The 16102-nt window shown below is 35.5% G+C and overlaps 1 protein-coding gene across 1 annotated transcript in view; it reads left to right on the top strand.

Annotated features, from left to right (window-relative positions):
• CD109 (CD109 molecule) overlaps nucleotides 1–16102 on the top strand; it is a 72234-nt gene that overhangs the window by 29073 nt on the left and 27059 nt on the right. Inside the window, exons 6-21 of the mRNA XM_015859075.2 lie at nucleotides 1393–1432; nucleotides 2061–2145; nucleotides 4308–4404; nucleotides 5212–5347; nucleotides 5828–5937; nucleotides 7630–7869; nucleotides 8221–8322; nucleotides 8429–8491; nucleotides 9112–9288; nucleotides 9603–9755; nucleotides 10406–10480; nucleotides 10966–11026; nucleotides 11587–11722; nucleotides 12584–12701; nucleotides 14908–15021; nucleotides 15225–15443. Of these exons, the coding sequence (XP_015714561.1) occupies nucleotides 1393–1432; nucleotides 2061–2145; nucleotides 4308–4404; nucleotides 5212–5347; nucleotides 5828–5937; nucleotides 7630–7869; nucleotides 8221–8322; nucleotides 8429–8491; nucleotides 9112–9288; nucleotides 9603–9755; nucleotides 10406–10480; nucleotides 10966–11026; nucleotides 11587–11722; nucleotides 12584–12701; nucleotides 14908–15021; nucleotides 15225–15443 (1926 nt within the window). The remainder of the gene's footprint in view (nucleotides 1–1392; nucleotides 1433–2060; nucleotides 2146–4307; nucleotides 4405–5211; nucleotides 5348–5827; nucleotides 5938–7629; nucleotides 7870–8220; nucleotides 8323–8428; nucleotides 8492–9111; nucleotides 9289–9602; nucleotides 9756–10405; nucleotides 10481–10965; nucleotides 11027–11586; nucleotides 11723–12583; nucleotides 12702–14907; nucleotides 15022–15224; nucleotides 15444–16102) is intronic.

The following is a 16102-nucleotide window of genomic DNA, read 5'->3' as shown; positions in this document are numbered from 1 at the left end:
CCCACATCATGCCTTTGTTGACACTGAGGATATCAAAGAGTTATCAAGATATGGGTACAAGATGTATTATGCTAGCAATACTCTGAGTCTTTATTTATGACATTGATACATTGCTTATTGTGGTAGAACGTACTTACATGTCCCACATGGTTAAGCGAGGTACAGTCTGATTGATTAATGATTACAAAAAAGCCTTGTGAAAGAGAAGTTGATCACTGCTCTATTGTAGTCCTGGTGTCAGGCAGACCAGCTGAGATTCAGAGCTCCAGTTCCAGTTACCTCATGCCATTTCCCTGTTGATGGTAGTTTTTTGGGCATGGCACTGTAAAAATGAGAATTGAGGGTTATATGCCCACAGACAAATGACTTGCATGCTTGCTCAAAATTACTCACACTCTAACAAGAAAGAATAATTGAGTAAGACAACAGAAGCAAAATTAATGTCTCACTACCCTGACTTTTTGGGTCAACTGTCATTGTGCCAATGAACAAAAAATAGCTGTTTTGTTTTGTTTATTTATTTATTTTTATGTTAAGAGAGCAGGGTAAAAAAACAAAAACAAAATTAAAAAAAACAAAATAAAAACAAACAAAAAATTAATCTCCTAAGAATGAGCATTGTATGGCCTAGTATAGCAAATCTCAATAATATTCCAGAATAGGCTTTTAGATATTCTGAGGAAAATGAGGAAATGAAAAAAAAACCCAGAAAAATAGGAAAATAGAAAAACTTAAGATTCTTTACAGTTGCTTATTTCTTCCTTTGATTTTTAACCAATAAATAAAAGTCAGAAAGGTAAAACTCAAAACATCTCTGCTGAAGTGAGTATGTACCACAGACTATAATTAAATCTCAGGGTTGTTTTTTTGTTTTTTAAGTGAATGGAGAGCCTTAAGATTATATGTGCTTCTGGAGTGGTCTTGTCTTCTAGATACACTGTAGGGGCTTCCACTTGTATTGAGGTACCAGAGTTAAATCTAAATGAATTAGCAGATACTTCTGGTAGTTCTGTCATCTTTCATTTTGATCACTGTGAATGCTTAATGCTTGGTAGTTTTGGGCTAGCTGACTCAGATATATCTATATACAGAAACTAGCCGTATGTAAATGTTTGCAGACTAACAGCTCTCTGGGGACTCCATTATATATGGAGTAATGAATCTACTATATGTGAACTACCTGCATGCTTCTTTGGTGGGAATATCTTCAGCTGGTTCTTGCAGGAACTCTGCAACAGGAGCTGATGGTGGTTGATCTGTAAGTTAAAATAGCATCATTTCAGCAATTATTATTTACTCTGAGTATGGGTGGGATTGGGCCTAAGAAAATGCATTAAAAATGCTGCTCTAACTGCAACTGTATGTATGTTCTAACGTATTTTTTTTCAATAGGGTCAAGTACATTATCAAAGTTTTAAAGTGATGGAATATGGTAAGTGTCATTCAAGGGCATTTAGTACTGACCAAAATTAGTAACCGAGTCTCCATTCATTTAGAGTTTAGAGAAACTAGTTAATGGCTAACACAAACTTTTTGAATACTCCCAGAGAGTTTAATTTCCAAATCTTCTCTGAGACCAACTGTCCTGAGGAGAAACATCATCTTATCAGCTGCCCTGCTTATTTCTGGTAGCTTTAATGACCTACTACTGTGGCATCTGAATGTTGTCTTGTCCCTGTTTTCCCAGGAGATTCCAGGCAAAGTGTTCATCCCAAAATATCTGTATAATATTTCATGAAGTTTCCTGATAATTCTGTAAACGTTAAACAGGCCAAACATTTACTGCTTCCCTTACAGGCTTGATCTGAGAAAGGAGAAACAAGCACTGTGTATTTTAGCCATACAAGGTTGTGCACAGGCTGCTCTTGTGATGCTTGGTGCCCACCTTTTCACAGAATGTCTTAGACTGAAGCATGCATGGAACTGTGTTAAAAGTATGTCTTACTTTATATTCCTCAGGAAACTGCAATAGTCTGTACCATATTACATATTCAAGATATTTAAATATTATTTTGATGTGAATTAAATACTTTACATAATTATTATTATTATTTTTTTAGTTTTACCAAAATTTGATGTTTTGATAACAACACCATTATACTACTCCTTGAGAGAGAGAGATGTAACCGGTGTTGTCACTGCAAAGTAAGTAAAACACTGATACTGTTGTTTCTCTCTCTGTTAAGGTAATTATTTTATGTCTGTAAATACTAAAGTCAAAACATACTAAAATGCTAAAAAAGTGTCCTCCACTGTATATTAGCAGGCTAACTTATATTTCAAGTCACTAGATTTTTGTGTAGCAATATTAGATAAATCTTCAGATTTTTAGTTGCACCTTTTTGGTTAGGTATAGGTATTTCTAGACTACAGCCAAGGTATTTTCAACTGACTTATTCATAAATTTTCTTGAATCTTTTGTTTATAACGTAAACTCTGGGACTTTTTCTTTTTTCACTGTTATTGTGTCTCTTTCATTATGCTCTCCAGTGTATCACATAAAATTCTTTAAGTAGAGTAATTATATTTTACCACACCAACAGGAAAATTATGCAAGCTTCTATTCACATCCTTCTTATACTTATTTATCCACGTTATGGATTTGAAATACAGGTTTCTACTGGCTTACAAAATACCTATGCCTGCAAATTGCTGAAGAATTGAAAACTCTTGCTAAGTTCAGAACAGACTTTACTGTGGACTGCTATTCTTCATTGTAGACTGCTGTACAAATAATATTTTATTTTTTAATCTCATACAGAAAAGAGTTTTATTTTGGTAAGATGAGAACCAAGTAAAGCTACTTGGTAAACCCTTTCAAGAAGACCTGAATGTAGAAGTCTTTCTGGAGCTATTTAATTCCATTATAATGCATATCTTCTAAATCGTCAATTCAAAGTGAAATACAGAAGTGATTGAGTAACAGACTGTTTAATTGGAATGTTTGGGCTTCTGAGAAATAGCTTGTTTTCCTGGAGGCAATGCAACCTGATACTAGAAACTATGTAGGTTTCTCATTAGGTGTAATTAAAAAAAATAATAAATAATTCTTCAAATTATTATTATTTTTTCTTCCAATTTTCCTTTTGGAGTATATGCCAATGGGAATTTGGCTTCCTAATTTGTTTTGGTCTGCCACAAGGTACTTGTCTCCTTTGTGTAGGTATTGGAAAGCATACCTGCCTGCTGCAATAAATCCAGACTTGTGTGCCAGTGAATATTCTGGGATTGAATCCCAGCAGTGCCAAGGTTTTACTGATATGTCATAATTATTTATTAGGAATGACTTCATTCCTGGTGACTGTTTTTATAGGCAAAATGTTTCTGTATAGAAGGACTTTACATGTCCTTTAAACTTGTAGATGTCATAAATCCTTCTTCCTTTCTGATTTCTGGACTATTGTTAAATTAACTACAGGATGTTATCCAATGGCATTAATATTTCAAGCTTAATAGCAGCTTCTTCCTGTAATTAGGTCTACCTGGAAAGACTGCAGCCAGGTGCAAGACAGCATTGTCAGAAATGTTGCTGTAACTATGCTATTTGATTATCTTTCCCTCTGCCTTCAGCTTTGATGTTTCTTAAGTGACTGCCAGTCATATCCATAATGGCCTGAACTACTTAGTTATCACATATGAATGTAATAGTACTGTTGGATTAGAATGTTATTTTCTCCCGATTTCCTATTCTACAAGGTCTGACTCTAATGATTCCTCTTACATGTAGGTTGTAAGCGTTTGAGCAAAATGTTGATTTATTACTACTCACTGAATATATTACAGTTTATAAATAAGCTACAATTGCCAATTGTGTCTGCTGTGCAATAATGCCATGATTTGTGGGCACTGTGTTTATTAAATAATTTGAATATACATAAATATCTTGAAATCACTCATTTTGTACATTCAGTGTTTGGGAAGCATAGCACTTCCCATATCCAGTTTTAACTCAATTGTGTACTAATTATGGTGCTACATATTCTGTTCAGTGACTTGCTTTAGCTTAGCTGAATGTAGTTAATTTGCTTTAACTGTTGAGCCCATAGGAACGGACTTGTAGAGCTCATGTTCAGGAAAGGGCAGCGCTTCCCACTTCTCTGTATATTCTCTAGGTTTTGGGCTTCTGACTTTAGTGCCAATGAAGTGGTCACAGTGCTGAAAATGTCATGGTTCAAAGTACAGATACATTCTAGCCATATTTGAAACTGAGGAAAAACTATTTCAGTGGACCTTTTTATCTTCAGAGCTTGTCAGAAGCCCAGGCTCTTGAGAAGATGCATTGTTTTGCTTTGTTTGGTGTATTTCAGGTATACATACGGAAAGCCAGTGAAGGGAAATGTGACGGTCACCTGCCTATCTGTCTCTTACTGGACAAATAAGAGGAACATAACAAAAACAATGGAGGTGAGTCCTTTTTTTTAGCAGTCCAGTGGTGTTGTACACTCTAAAGCTGTGTCTGCTTTTGAAGTTTAAATATGGTTGGGACCATTCTCAAGTGCTATGTTCAGCTGGCATAGTCTGTGGAGTCACTTGCATGAAGAGTGTTTGACTCTATTTTCTAGTACAAAGAGGCTACGTTCGGACTGCCTGTTGGGAGTGATACTTGGCCACTGTAATCCCTTGAACTATGCGTGGAAGTTATTTTGGAGAGCAGTAGTTGGCCCAAGTAGAAAAACATTCCTAAAGCCCTTCTAGCAGTGTGGGTGATGGAGGGCCAGCGCCCAGGAATGTTCTTTGGCACTGTGTGCCATTACACACTCAATTCTGTGCTATAAAGCCATTGTAATTGCCCAGGTAGAACTCTGGCAAGGTGGTATCAAAAGAGTTTTGCCTACTTATTCCCTAGTTGGAGTCAATGTGCTTGAGATGATCTGGAGCATGACACGTAGAAAAGCATTCTGTTTTGATCTGAAGACTTACAAGTGGTGAGAAATTGATGGAATCTTTTTCAAAATCAGGTCTTTTAATTTTGAACTGTGAACAAAATTTCAGTTTCAGTGAAATGATGTCTGTCATTTCCTGTTGGCTGGCTTTAAGGCTTCAGCAGCAATTAATCTTCAGAAACAGAACCGAATTTGGGTAGAATCTATGCACCCTCAGGCAGCTTCCAATTTGTTGTCTTTTTCTGTAAAGCATAGGCACTAGTGTTCTGGCAGCGCAGAAGAGGACAATTTAATATAAAGTAATTTTTTTTTTTTTTCCGCATTGCAGATAAATGGATCTGTGAATATTACTTGTAACAAGCTTATGTTGCAAAGCTTGAATGGGGATCAGTCATGGCACCACGGTGACGATGATTACACTGAGCCAATAGAAATTATTGCTGTGGTTACTGAGTCACTCACAGGTATTTTGCTGTTTGTGGTCTTCCAAGAGGAATCCAAAGAGCAGATTGTGCTAGAAGAGTTTAGTGCAATGCAGAGTGGCTTGGAAGTGATGGCAAAGTGTAATATACAGAAGGAAATATGAATCTTCTGCATGCAAATGTATTATCTGAACTGTTACTTGCCTAGCTATTAAATAGTTTAATTAACTCTTAGCTTAACTGAATGCAGTTCTACGCTAAGTGATTTAATAAGTAACCAAGGGACTTGTTCAGATGAGGACTTAATAACAGGTTTTTTTGATGAGAAGAGCAGGCATAAAAATAGTGTTAGGTTGTCTTACAAACTGTAGTTTAATCATAAATTTATTTTATTTAATTGCTTATAAACATCAGTAGAAAGAGTTCTATGGCAGTTTTAGGATTATCTAAAAATCAAGTAAATTACTGCTAAAGGAGTATGTATGTTTAAAACATGTCTAAATGAAAGCAATTTTTCAACAGGAATCTCTCAAAATTCAAGTACTATCATATTTCCAAAGCAAAGTGACTATTTCATTGAATTTGTGGACTACTCTAGAGTCATAAAACCTTCTCTGAATTTCATCGCTACTGTAAGTTCTTTTGATTTGTTGTGATTTGTGCATAAATAAATGTGACTTTTTCTGCTGTGTTTTTGCTTACGTACCAAAATTTGCCTCAGAGTTTTAAGAGTGATTTACAAGTTTATTTTCAAATTATTTTTTCATGATGTATGAAGTTCTATATATCAGGAAGTTCTAAACTTACAGTTTTTACTCTAGCAAGGGATGATAGGAAGCGCTCTGTTGGCAGTATATACTTGTGTATGGTTTATCAGCATTGTGAAGAAAACTTTTCAGTCTCTAGCTAACGTTTTCCAATAAGTTGACTGTCATTTAGTAGTTTCTGAGTCCCAACTCTCTTCATACTTGTATATAAAATGGGATATATCAATGTGAATGTATTATTTATTTTAAATATACATGTATAAGACTAACCAGTTGTTACAAAGCTAAGTACAGCCCATCAAACTATGTTGCTTTGAAATGAAAGTGTCTCTTTTATGCATTCTGTCGTGTCTTTTTCATACCATCTATAGTTGTCTCAGAAGCCTTTCATATTCTTCATGCTCTCCTGGTCTGTGGTCAGTATTTCTGCACTTAAGAGGTACTGAATATTGCACCACTGAATATTGCCTTAAAGGAGGAATAGATTTCATAATTCTTGAACACAGCCGGAGCCTTTACTATGTAGAAATGCCTAAATACTGTATATATAATACATGAAATAACTAAATACCAATAAGATAGACTGATTATGCAGTTTTGGATTGATACAGGCTGTATCATTTTGATAGCTTTACCAGTGTCACTTTGGTTTTGGTCCTTTTCGTTTTCTTTGCCCGCAGCTTAGTTTGACTCCAGCTCTGTCCTGCTGAAGAGCTGAGAGGAAACTGATGATTTAGCAATAGTGCAGCTGGTAGATGAGGTGCCAGTTATGCTACCAGAGGAGGGGGTAAGGGAACAGCTACTGCTCTTGCTGGAGGTGAAGGTCTGTATGTGCTGCACAGAGAGATACATGGAAAATAATGGCAGAAGAGGTAATGCAGTGATGCACTTTTGGACTGACAAAGAAGAGGGAAATATTTGTCCAGTATTCTCAAAATGTAGAGTTTTAATTTTTGGAATATAAAATACAGAGGGCAAATGGTTTTACTGTGAGTGAGAATCTGTAGAAATAAATGTTAATATAAACTATATTGCTGATTGGTGGATGTTAGGGTGAAGAATTTAGAGATTGTATCAATTTTAGGCTTGTTTTCAGTCTTTTCATTTCTTTCTATGAATCCATGAATACATCTGAATCAGTCTCACCTCTACTTATCTGATGTGTTATCCTGCACGTGGTGTAGTCTTAGGTCAATTTTTGTTGTGGTGGTGTTATACAAAAGGTGATAAAATGTTGTATCCAGGCAGTAGCTTAGATATGTGTGTTTTGCCTGATAGATAAGCATGTGGAAAAGAGGTGCTGTAATTGGGAGAGCTGAAAGGCAAATCACCTTTTCTATTTTATCTGCATTTTTATTTTTATTTTTCTCCATCTCATAGAACTGTGGATAGTTTTGTTTTTGACTGACTTGCCTACTTGCAGTACTCTCAAGGGATTAAAAATAAAGAAAGCTGACAATGTCTTTTTTATTTTATTATTATTATTTTTATTATTATTTTAATAATGTAGGTAGTTTTATCCTGCTTGATGGGCATTTTCTTTATTTTTGTTTTTAGCTGAAGGTGACACGTTCTGATAGCAACCAGCTGACAACAGAAGAGAGGCAGAATCTTGTCACAGTCACTGCGCAACAGTCAGATCTGTTTTTTCACCACTCTTCACTTTCTCACTTCGAGAATGAGGCAACGGAGGAGAGAAATAAGACAGTCCATGTCCTGAATTACACAGTCCCAGAAAATGGAATTATTGACATTGAGTTTCCAATCCTATCCAACACAAAAACTTTGAGAGTTCAGGTATTGTTTTCTAATATGTTGGTTTGGAGCAGTGACACACTGAATTGAGAAGGTTGTAATTAGTGGTGTGCTGTTTCTGCCATCTGTAACAGCCCATATAGCACTTGCTGTTGTATTTCTTCCTCCTTATCCACATCAGAGCTGGAAGGAAAGTGACAGATCCTGTCTAAATATGATTTAAATAACTTCATCAAAGTAGAGAAAAAAAAGAAAGAGATACCCAAAGCAAAAAGCTGCCTTGTACTGCCATTATGGTTACTGTGTGTTTGTAAGCAGCAACATGTACTGCTGCTTACAGAGCACACACATTTTGCTGTTGCATTAAGAACTTTGTTTTACATTGTCTCACAGGCGGAGTTCCTCAACAGTAAGACTGACATAGGGGTTTATGATGTGTTCAGCTCTCCAAGTGAAACTTATCTCCAGGTTAAAACAAAGAGCCAGGAAGTGAAGGTACAGTCTGAGACAAAACTTTTGCTAAGATAGGGAAAAAAAAAAAAAAAGCAAGTTATTCATCATGTTTCCATATTCGTCATTATCAATCATATTCTTTTTCTAGGCTGGGAAACCTTTTGAGCTAAATATTGAAAGCAACAAGCCAGTAAGAGAGTTCCATTATCTGGTAAGTTACTGTTTCATATGTGGATAATCCAAGACGACTTTTACCAACTTGACAGAATCACAGAATCACAGGGCTTGAAAGGGGCCTCAAGAGATGATTAAGTCCAACTCCCCTGCTAGAACAGATTCCCTACAGCAGGCCACACAGGAAGGCATTCAAATAAGTCATGAATATTGCCAGAGAAGACTCCACAGCCTCTCTGGGCAGCCTGTTCCAGAGCTTTGTCACTGACAGTAAAGAATTTCTTCCTTGTGTTACTGTTGGAACTTCCTGTGTTCCACTTTCTGCCTGTTGCCCCTTTTGCCCCTTGTTCTATTGCTACAGTTACAATATTGTTACATTTTTATGTACTTGTAGAACATACCATACTGTGCACTCATTTTTATAGTTCAGCGTTGTCCATAGTGGTACATGCAGGAGTTAAAGCATAGAAAAAAAAATCTATTTCTAATATTTAAATATTATGTTATCCTGCTATTTCATATCCAGTCTTGTAGAATTAATCAATAGAGAATTACAGCTCTTTGCCTGTTCTTTTAAAAAGCTTTTATAGGAGGAATGATAGAGCTTATGATGTATTGAGATGTCAACAGACTGAGTGTTTAATTTTTCCCTTTCAGGTGTTGTCTAAGGAACAAATTATGACTTCTGGAACAATGGTTGCAAAAACATTCAATTTAACAGCAGAAAATTCCTGGGCTCCTCTGGCGTGTATATTTGTGTTCTATATTGATGAACTTGGAGCAGTTGTAAATGATGCTCTTACTATCCCTGTTCAACCTGCTTTGGACAACAAGGTAGTTATGCTGAACGTGAGCTTAAGATCGTGTTTTTGTTTCTTTGTTGTATGGTAAACAGTAGTTTAGATCACAGGGTTGTAGATGTAAAATCTTCCTCATTGTGCATCTAGTCTGAGATTTATGTAAGTCTCTGGAACTTTCTGATAATGCCAGTATAATTAGTATTTTCCCCAAAGTCCTAGGAAGTGCAGAGTTTTAATAGAGACAACTAAGAAAATACTTTCTCAGAGTTGTGAACAACTGACTACAGACATCAGTGTATAATTTAAACTAGTGCCTTTTTAAAAACTTACTCTTTTACTTGTTTCTAGATCAAAATTTCTTGGAGCAAAGGTAAAGTCAAACCATCTGAGAAAGTGTCCCTTAAGATCAGTACAACAGACCCAGAATCAGTAATTGGACTTGCAGTTGTTGATAAAAGTACAAAGCTTCTAGGAGAAAGTAGTGACATAACAGAAGATTCTGTAAGTATACAGGGGAAAAAAGATCTTCTTTAATGTTTGCACGAAAGATGTGTGTTTGTATAGATATTACAGCTTATATGCTGAATGAGAAATGTTCTATGGCCTTAATTTCTTAGCTGTGCAGATATATTTTTTTACAACAGCAAGTAGCTTATCTGCTTAAGCAGAAAAGGCTCTAAGGTTTACAAGGTAACAGTCCCAGCACTTTTGATTCCAGTTAATATGGCATTGTTTTTCCATTCAAGAAACTCTCAGTTAATGCCTGGCTGTTTCTTCTTTCAGAAAAGACAAAAATCACTGAGGCTTTTTGATGATTTGTACTTCTGGTGCACCAACAAATTGAAGGAGTTGACAATACACATTGTTCCTAAAGAGCCCAAATGATGTATTAGCCAAAGTGCCATGGAATAGCAGTGGGCTGTAGACTCCTGTTTTAAGGCTTAGTCACTCATCTGTTCATTATGAAATTGTTGCAGTCTAATCATCTTGTCATGGATTCTGTTCTGCTTTGTGTGAGAGCTAACAGAGCTGCTGCTGCTTACTCTATAAGTGAGCATCTGTTAACAGTGGCAATCCTGGGAAAAAAACGTTTTGGGTGATATTATGGTTGTTTCTTTCTTCTTTTTTTTTTTTTTTTTTCTTTGTCCTAGGTATTTCATGAACTCAATTTATACAATACAGCACAGTATTTCCCCCTGGTCAGAGGTTCTTTTGGTGTCTTTCAGGTATGTTTAAAGTAAGAAAATCTTACCATTTTGTGGGGGGGTGAATGGGAGGAGGGCATGATGGGGTTCAACTTTGTGGTTTGCATATTGCTTATTAAAATAAAAGACTATTAATGCCCCTTTTAAAACTTGGGGCTGTAGAGAACAGTCTGCAGTTTTCATGGTTTCTGTGGGTTTTGAATTATAAACTATCAATGTGTAAATAATCTGAATACAATGAAATATGTTTATACTTTCATAAATGTGGATTGTGTTATAGTGTCATCCCTTGTATAATTTTTCTGTCATTAAGGCAATATTCAGATTCAGATAATTGTGAATTCTATTGGTTCATATGTATTACTTGTTTTATGTCTATAATTACTATATAATTGTGTGACTATATTTCCTTAAAAAGAAAGACAAGAAAAGAAAAATAAAGTACATGAGCACTATTGATGGCCTGAATATCCTGTATTGAGATAAACTGTATAAATTTTATCCAGAAATGCAGCCTCTGGGTATCAACTGATGCAATTCTTGAGGAGGATAAAGAACATTTTCTTTGTAAGTAATAAAAATAAATGAACCCTAATCTAATTACTGAGTGGGGAAGGAGACTCGTGGGTTAGGGCCCCTCTTAAGTCTTCTCACTGTGATATACATAAAGGCAAATTCCAACCTTGCAAAAGAGAACTGCTTTTAAGGCTCAAACAAGCAAAACTCCCATAGGTACTGCTTTGAGAACTTCACTTTTGCTGCTGTCCTGAGTGACCCTACTCATTAAGGGACTGAGAATCAATGAATGGTATTTTTCTTTGTAGTTTCAGATGCAGTTTCATAGCAGTGGTTTGTCACTTTTTTATATGACACTATATTTTACCAGTTCTAGAAGCAGTCTGGAAAGCCTATGTAAAATCTTAGTGTTCTTGACAAATTTCATTTACTTAAGAACAGAAATTAACAGCCAAAAACTATAAGGAAAAGAAAATATGCATACTTCCTGACGTCATGGAGTAGTGTTAACATATGTAACAATGCTGCAGATTATACTGCAAACACTGTATTAGTGTGATTTTTCTTAAACATAGACATTTGTAGGTAGGACAATAATTTTTGTTTTGTAGATGATGGCATGATACCCGTAGAGGATGGCTTTGGTGATGATCTGCCAGTAGCCAGAGATGGACCTCTAGATTTCAGCACTCCATATGTGAGGACACATTTTCCAGAGACTTGGCTTTGGATCGATACCAAAACTAGGTATAAAATTAAAAGGAAATGGAAACTGATTTACTGTTTTTATTTTATTTTATTTTATTTTATTTTATTTTATTTTATTTTATTTTATTTTATTTTATTTTATTTTATTTTATTTTATTTTATTTTATTTTATTTTATTTTATTTTTATTTTATTTTATTTATCATTATTTTGTATTGGTACTGAAAGACAGTGCTTAAAAATGTGGTATTATTTGTATTCTGCTACCACCTAGAGGCCACAAGTGAGGTTGGAGGCCCACCAACTGAGGCATTTTGCAACTGCACAAAACAGAGCAATCCCTGACTTGGTGCCTTTCAGTTTCAACAGAAACAAAATAAAACCCTAGAGACAAAAACTTCCAGGATAGGAAACTATCTTCTTTTTACAGGTGGAGATCTGATTTGAAGGGAGTCTTGGTGTTTTTCTGTTAAGTACATGAGAAGTTTGTGACCCAGAAGCTAAAATCTGTTCTCATCTGCAACTAATTCAAGAAGCATTTCAAACTGTCAAACAAATAGTGAAATCTGACCTGTGCTGTGAAGCACAAATCTTGTATTCTTTCACAGCTAAGAAGTTAGGGATACAGATTTCATTGGGGATTATTTTACAGGATGTGTAAAAGTCGATTAAATGTAATTACCTTCAATTTATGTAATTTAAAATAATTTAAATTTGTTCTAAGCATTTTGATCCCATCATAAATATTTCTAAATGATTAAAAAGAGGAAAACAGATAACCAACAGTTTTTCCTACCAAGAGTTTGAACTTCATTTTTGATGTATTATAAATATACGTATTTACTTACTTGTGTCCATAAACAGATGCTTTTGAAAGTCATCTATGTCCTTTTGCTATCAGATCTGATGCAGATACCACAATGGAAGTCACTGTACCCGATACCATCACGTCCTGGGTAGCCAGTGCTTTTGTGCTTTCTGAAGATGGTGGTCTTGGAGTGACAACAGTTCCAGCAGAGGTAGCACATCACTTGGTGTTTCTCTTTTAAATACTGGTAATGCTTTAGATTATTAACTGGAACTGGAATTTTACTTCTAATAACAGCCCTCTCCTTATATCGATGAAGTAATTTCATGTGTATACAAACTGTTAAGAAAGCATTACAGTGAAATCCTATGTGGGTGTGGAAGTTGGGCACCAGAAAGAGGTGGTTTTGCTGCCAGGTTCCTGTCTTCCATGGCTCTTTCAAGGAAAATTTATCAATTTAAACTAAATTTAACACTCCTCAGTTTAGAACTCCAATTTGAGATTTACAGAATAGATATGCAGTTGTTCTAGGCTCCCTCTATAATCAGCTTCTTAGCGAATATTATTTGGCTTGTTTAAAATAAGAATTACGCTTTGGAGTGTCAGTATTGTTATCTCTTCATGCATTATGCAAAAAATCCTAGAGAAACTGTGCTCCTAATTGGAACATCTCCACTTTAGGTGCCAAAGGTTTGAAAGGTTGACTAGGTCATAGATTTCCAACTGGATGCCTGCACTAATTAGAATGTAACTTGGAGACAACCCTTTATCCACTGAAATTCTCATCCCTCCAAATTCTTTTGGAGGAGTATCTTTCAGGATGTAAGCCCAGATACAGACTCAGATTTGTAGTTGGCTGATATACCAGATACAAACCATATGCTTTGAACATCCTGGTCAAAACACCACAAAATTTGGAAACAGATCTATATTTTGTGGCTGAGGGTCCTTTGAGACTGTAATCATGATTCTTGTTTCTTCCACTTAGCTTGGCAGAGAAGGGATGGAAAGAGGAATTGTTTTCTGATTCAAAGTACATGAAAATATATATTTGGTCCCTCACTCTCAAATATGAGAAAGCTACAAGTAAAACAGATGTTGAACTTATTCTTTAACTATAATCACCAACATACACTGCTCAGTGCTTCAACATTGTTGGGATGCTTACATTGTGCTTGGAGTTCCATATGGCTGAAACATGTTAATCAGTGCCATATAAATAGATAAATAAAAGAAATGCATGAAAATTGTGATGGAGAAATAAATATGTGATATCTGCATGTGTAGAGTCATTTACTGCTTTTCATTGTTTTTACATGTCTTTTAGTACATGAAGTATTGATAATTTCACCTCATTGTGTTTTATTTTAAGATACTGAAATATTTCTGATTGTTAAAATTTAGTATTGCAGGAGGCTAAAAGGAAAAATAATCAAAGGAAATAGGCATAAAGTGAAAACACTGAGTAAGAACTGACAAAAAATTATCATTACAACTTTTCTAATGATAAAAGACATTTTTTATCACTGAAAGCTTTAGCAAACAGCCTAAAAATATCTTTGATATATTTGCTGTGTAGAAAGAAATCTGAGGATTTTCTGCATCTGGAATTCAAAATACTTAGAAGATTTTTTTAAATGAAAACTGTATTAAAGCCATTTTTAGTTGTCATTTCACTATTAGTAGATATCGTGCTTCAGTGATTTTTAATGTACAGATGTTCATAAATGGTGAAATCCCACTGAGCTCGATGTGAGCTTACTACTTACTGCCTTCCTAGAGCCAAGACTTGTTCCAAAAGACCCTGTGAACAGATAAAACTAATTGCTTTCTGACAGATTCCTGCAAGTTGTTTCTGTTTTAATTAAGAAAAGATGTACTATTAGTAGTATAACCAAATACTTAGGCCAAGATTAGCCATACAGAATACACATCATACTTAGGTGCTGGTGAATTGCAGAAATAGGGAAAGTTGGTTATTTTGGATTCCAACATAAGTCTGTATTGACATGGATGTAGGTCAGTGGACAGCTTCAGAATCTTCCTTTACCTGTGTGTGCAAAATAGTTCATACTAAATTTAATGGACAGATCACAGCTTTCCAGCTTGCAGAATGATGGTTTCTTAGTCCCAGTTCACCTTCTCCTGTCAGAATCTGCCATGTCAAAGCTGCCAGTAGTCCAGCAGCTTCCATTTTAGTGGCATTATAGAACTCCAACAAGGGTGCTTGTATACAGAAGGATCCTTGGCTTACGACTCATACCTGTAGTAATACCTTTTGTTAGTTGTAGAGAGTGAGTAAACATACTCTCATAAGAATTTAAAAGTGAGAGTCTAATCAGATGTGCTGAATAGTCATTTTCTCACTGGTATCTGATTGTAGGGATTCACTGTTTTGTGCTGATCTTGTTTTGCAGCTAGAAGCTTTTCAACCTTTCTTCGTTTTCTTGAACCTTCCATACTCTGTCATCAGAGGAGAGCAGTTCATTTTGGAAGTGAATATCTTTAATTATTTGAAAGAAGAAGCTGAGGTAAAATAACAGTCTCTATTCTCTGTACTTGAATATTAGCAGACAATGAAGGAAGTACATTACTGGTAGAAACCATTTCTCTCTCTTGTGAGATCTTTAGTGAGTGTATTGTAAAGCTATTTCTCTATACACAGCTTAAAAAGGCGGCTTAAATTTTCTTCAAAGTTTACACTTGTTATTGCAAATGTTTCTGTATTTTACAGGCTAGTGTGATCCTGGAAATAAATGACGCTTTTGAAATTATTCTGACATCCAATGAAATAAATGCTACAGGAAATCAACAGACTGTATTTATACCAAGTGAAGATGGGAAAACTGTTCAGTTTCCAATCAAACCAAAACAGCTGGGAGAGATTCCCATCAAAGTGACAGCGATATCATCTGCTGCTTCTGACGCTATCATCCAAAAAGTTTTAGTAAAGGTAAGCAGTCTTCAGCTTGGCTTGTTCTACAGATAAATTGCTCCGTAAAATAGGCAATGGACTGTTGGAAAAAGGCAAACCAGTATACTTGTCTGCTTCTCATTTTCTAAGACTGGTTTCAGGTCAGATAGCTTGAAGTTGAAAGCACTTATAAAATAAATTCTTTAGATCTTTTTCCAGAACTGAAAATATAGATCTGTTCTGTGGCTGCATGTTAAATGTTTCTGAAAGCAAGGCAAAACCTGTTTTCACATCAATGAATTCATAGTGCTAGAGTTAGCTTAACAATCTAGGATGGTAAAGTGGACCATGTAACTCTATTATGGATAAGTGCAATAAATTTCTTAGTGCGCCTAACTTAGTTCAAAGCCTACTTTTATGAACATTTCTCTATTGTGTTAGTGATGGAAGTTTAGCCCCCAGTGTTTCTTGATGAGCTAGAAGGTTTTGGATGAGATTTACCTAACATTTGTCATCTAACAGTTTCATAGTTTCATAGTTTCGTGCGGGTTGGAAGGGACCTTAGAGATCATCGAGTCCAGCCCCCGGGATTCGAGCCTCTGTGTCATGTTTGAGTTTGAGTCATGTTGAGCTCCATTTCAGTGAGAGTTGATAAGCACTTTTACATCTCATCCTAAAATAGGTATTTAAGATCCTAG

The sequence above is a fragment of the Coturnix japonica genome, chromosome 3 (assembly GCF_001577835.2).
Source record: "Coturnix japonica isolate 7356 chromosome 3, Coturnix japonica 2.1, whole genome shotgun sequence".
NCBI lineage: Eukaryota > Metazoa > Chordata > Aves > Galliformes > Phasianidae > Coturnix > Coturnix japonica.
This window is presented reverse-complemented; position numbering and strand designations above follow the sequence as displayed.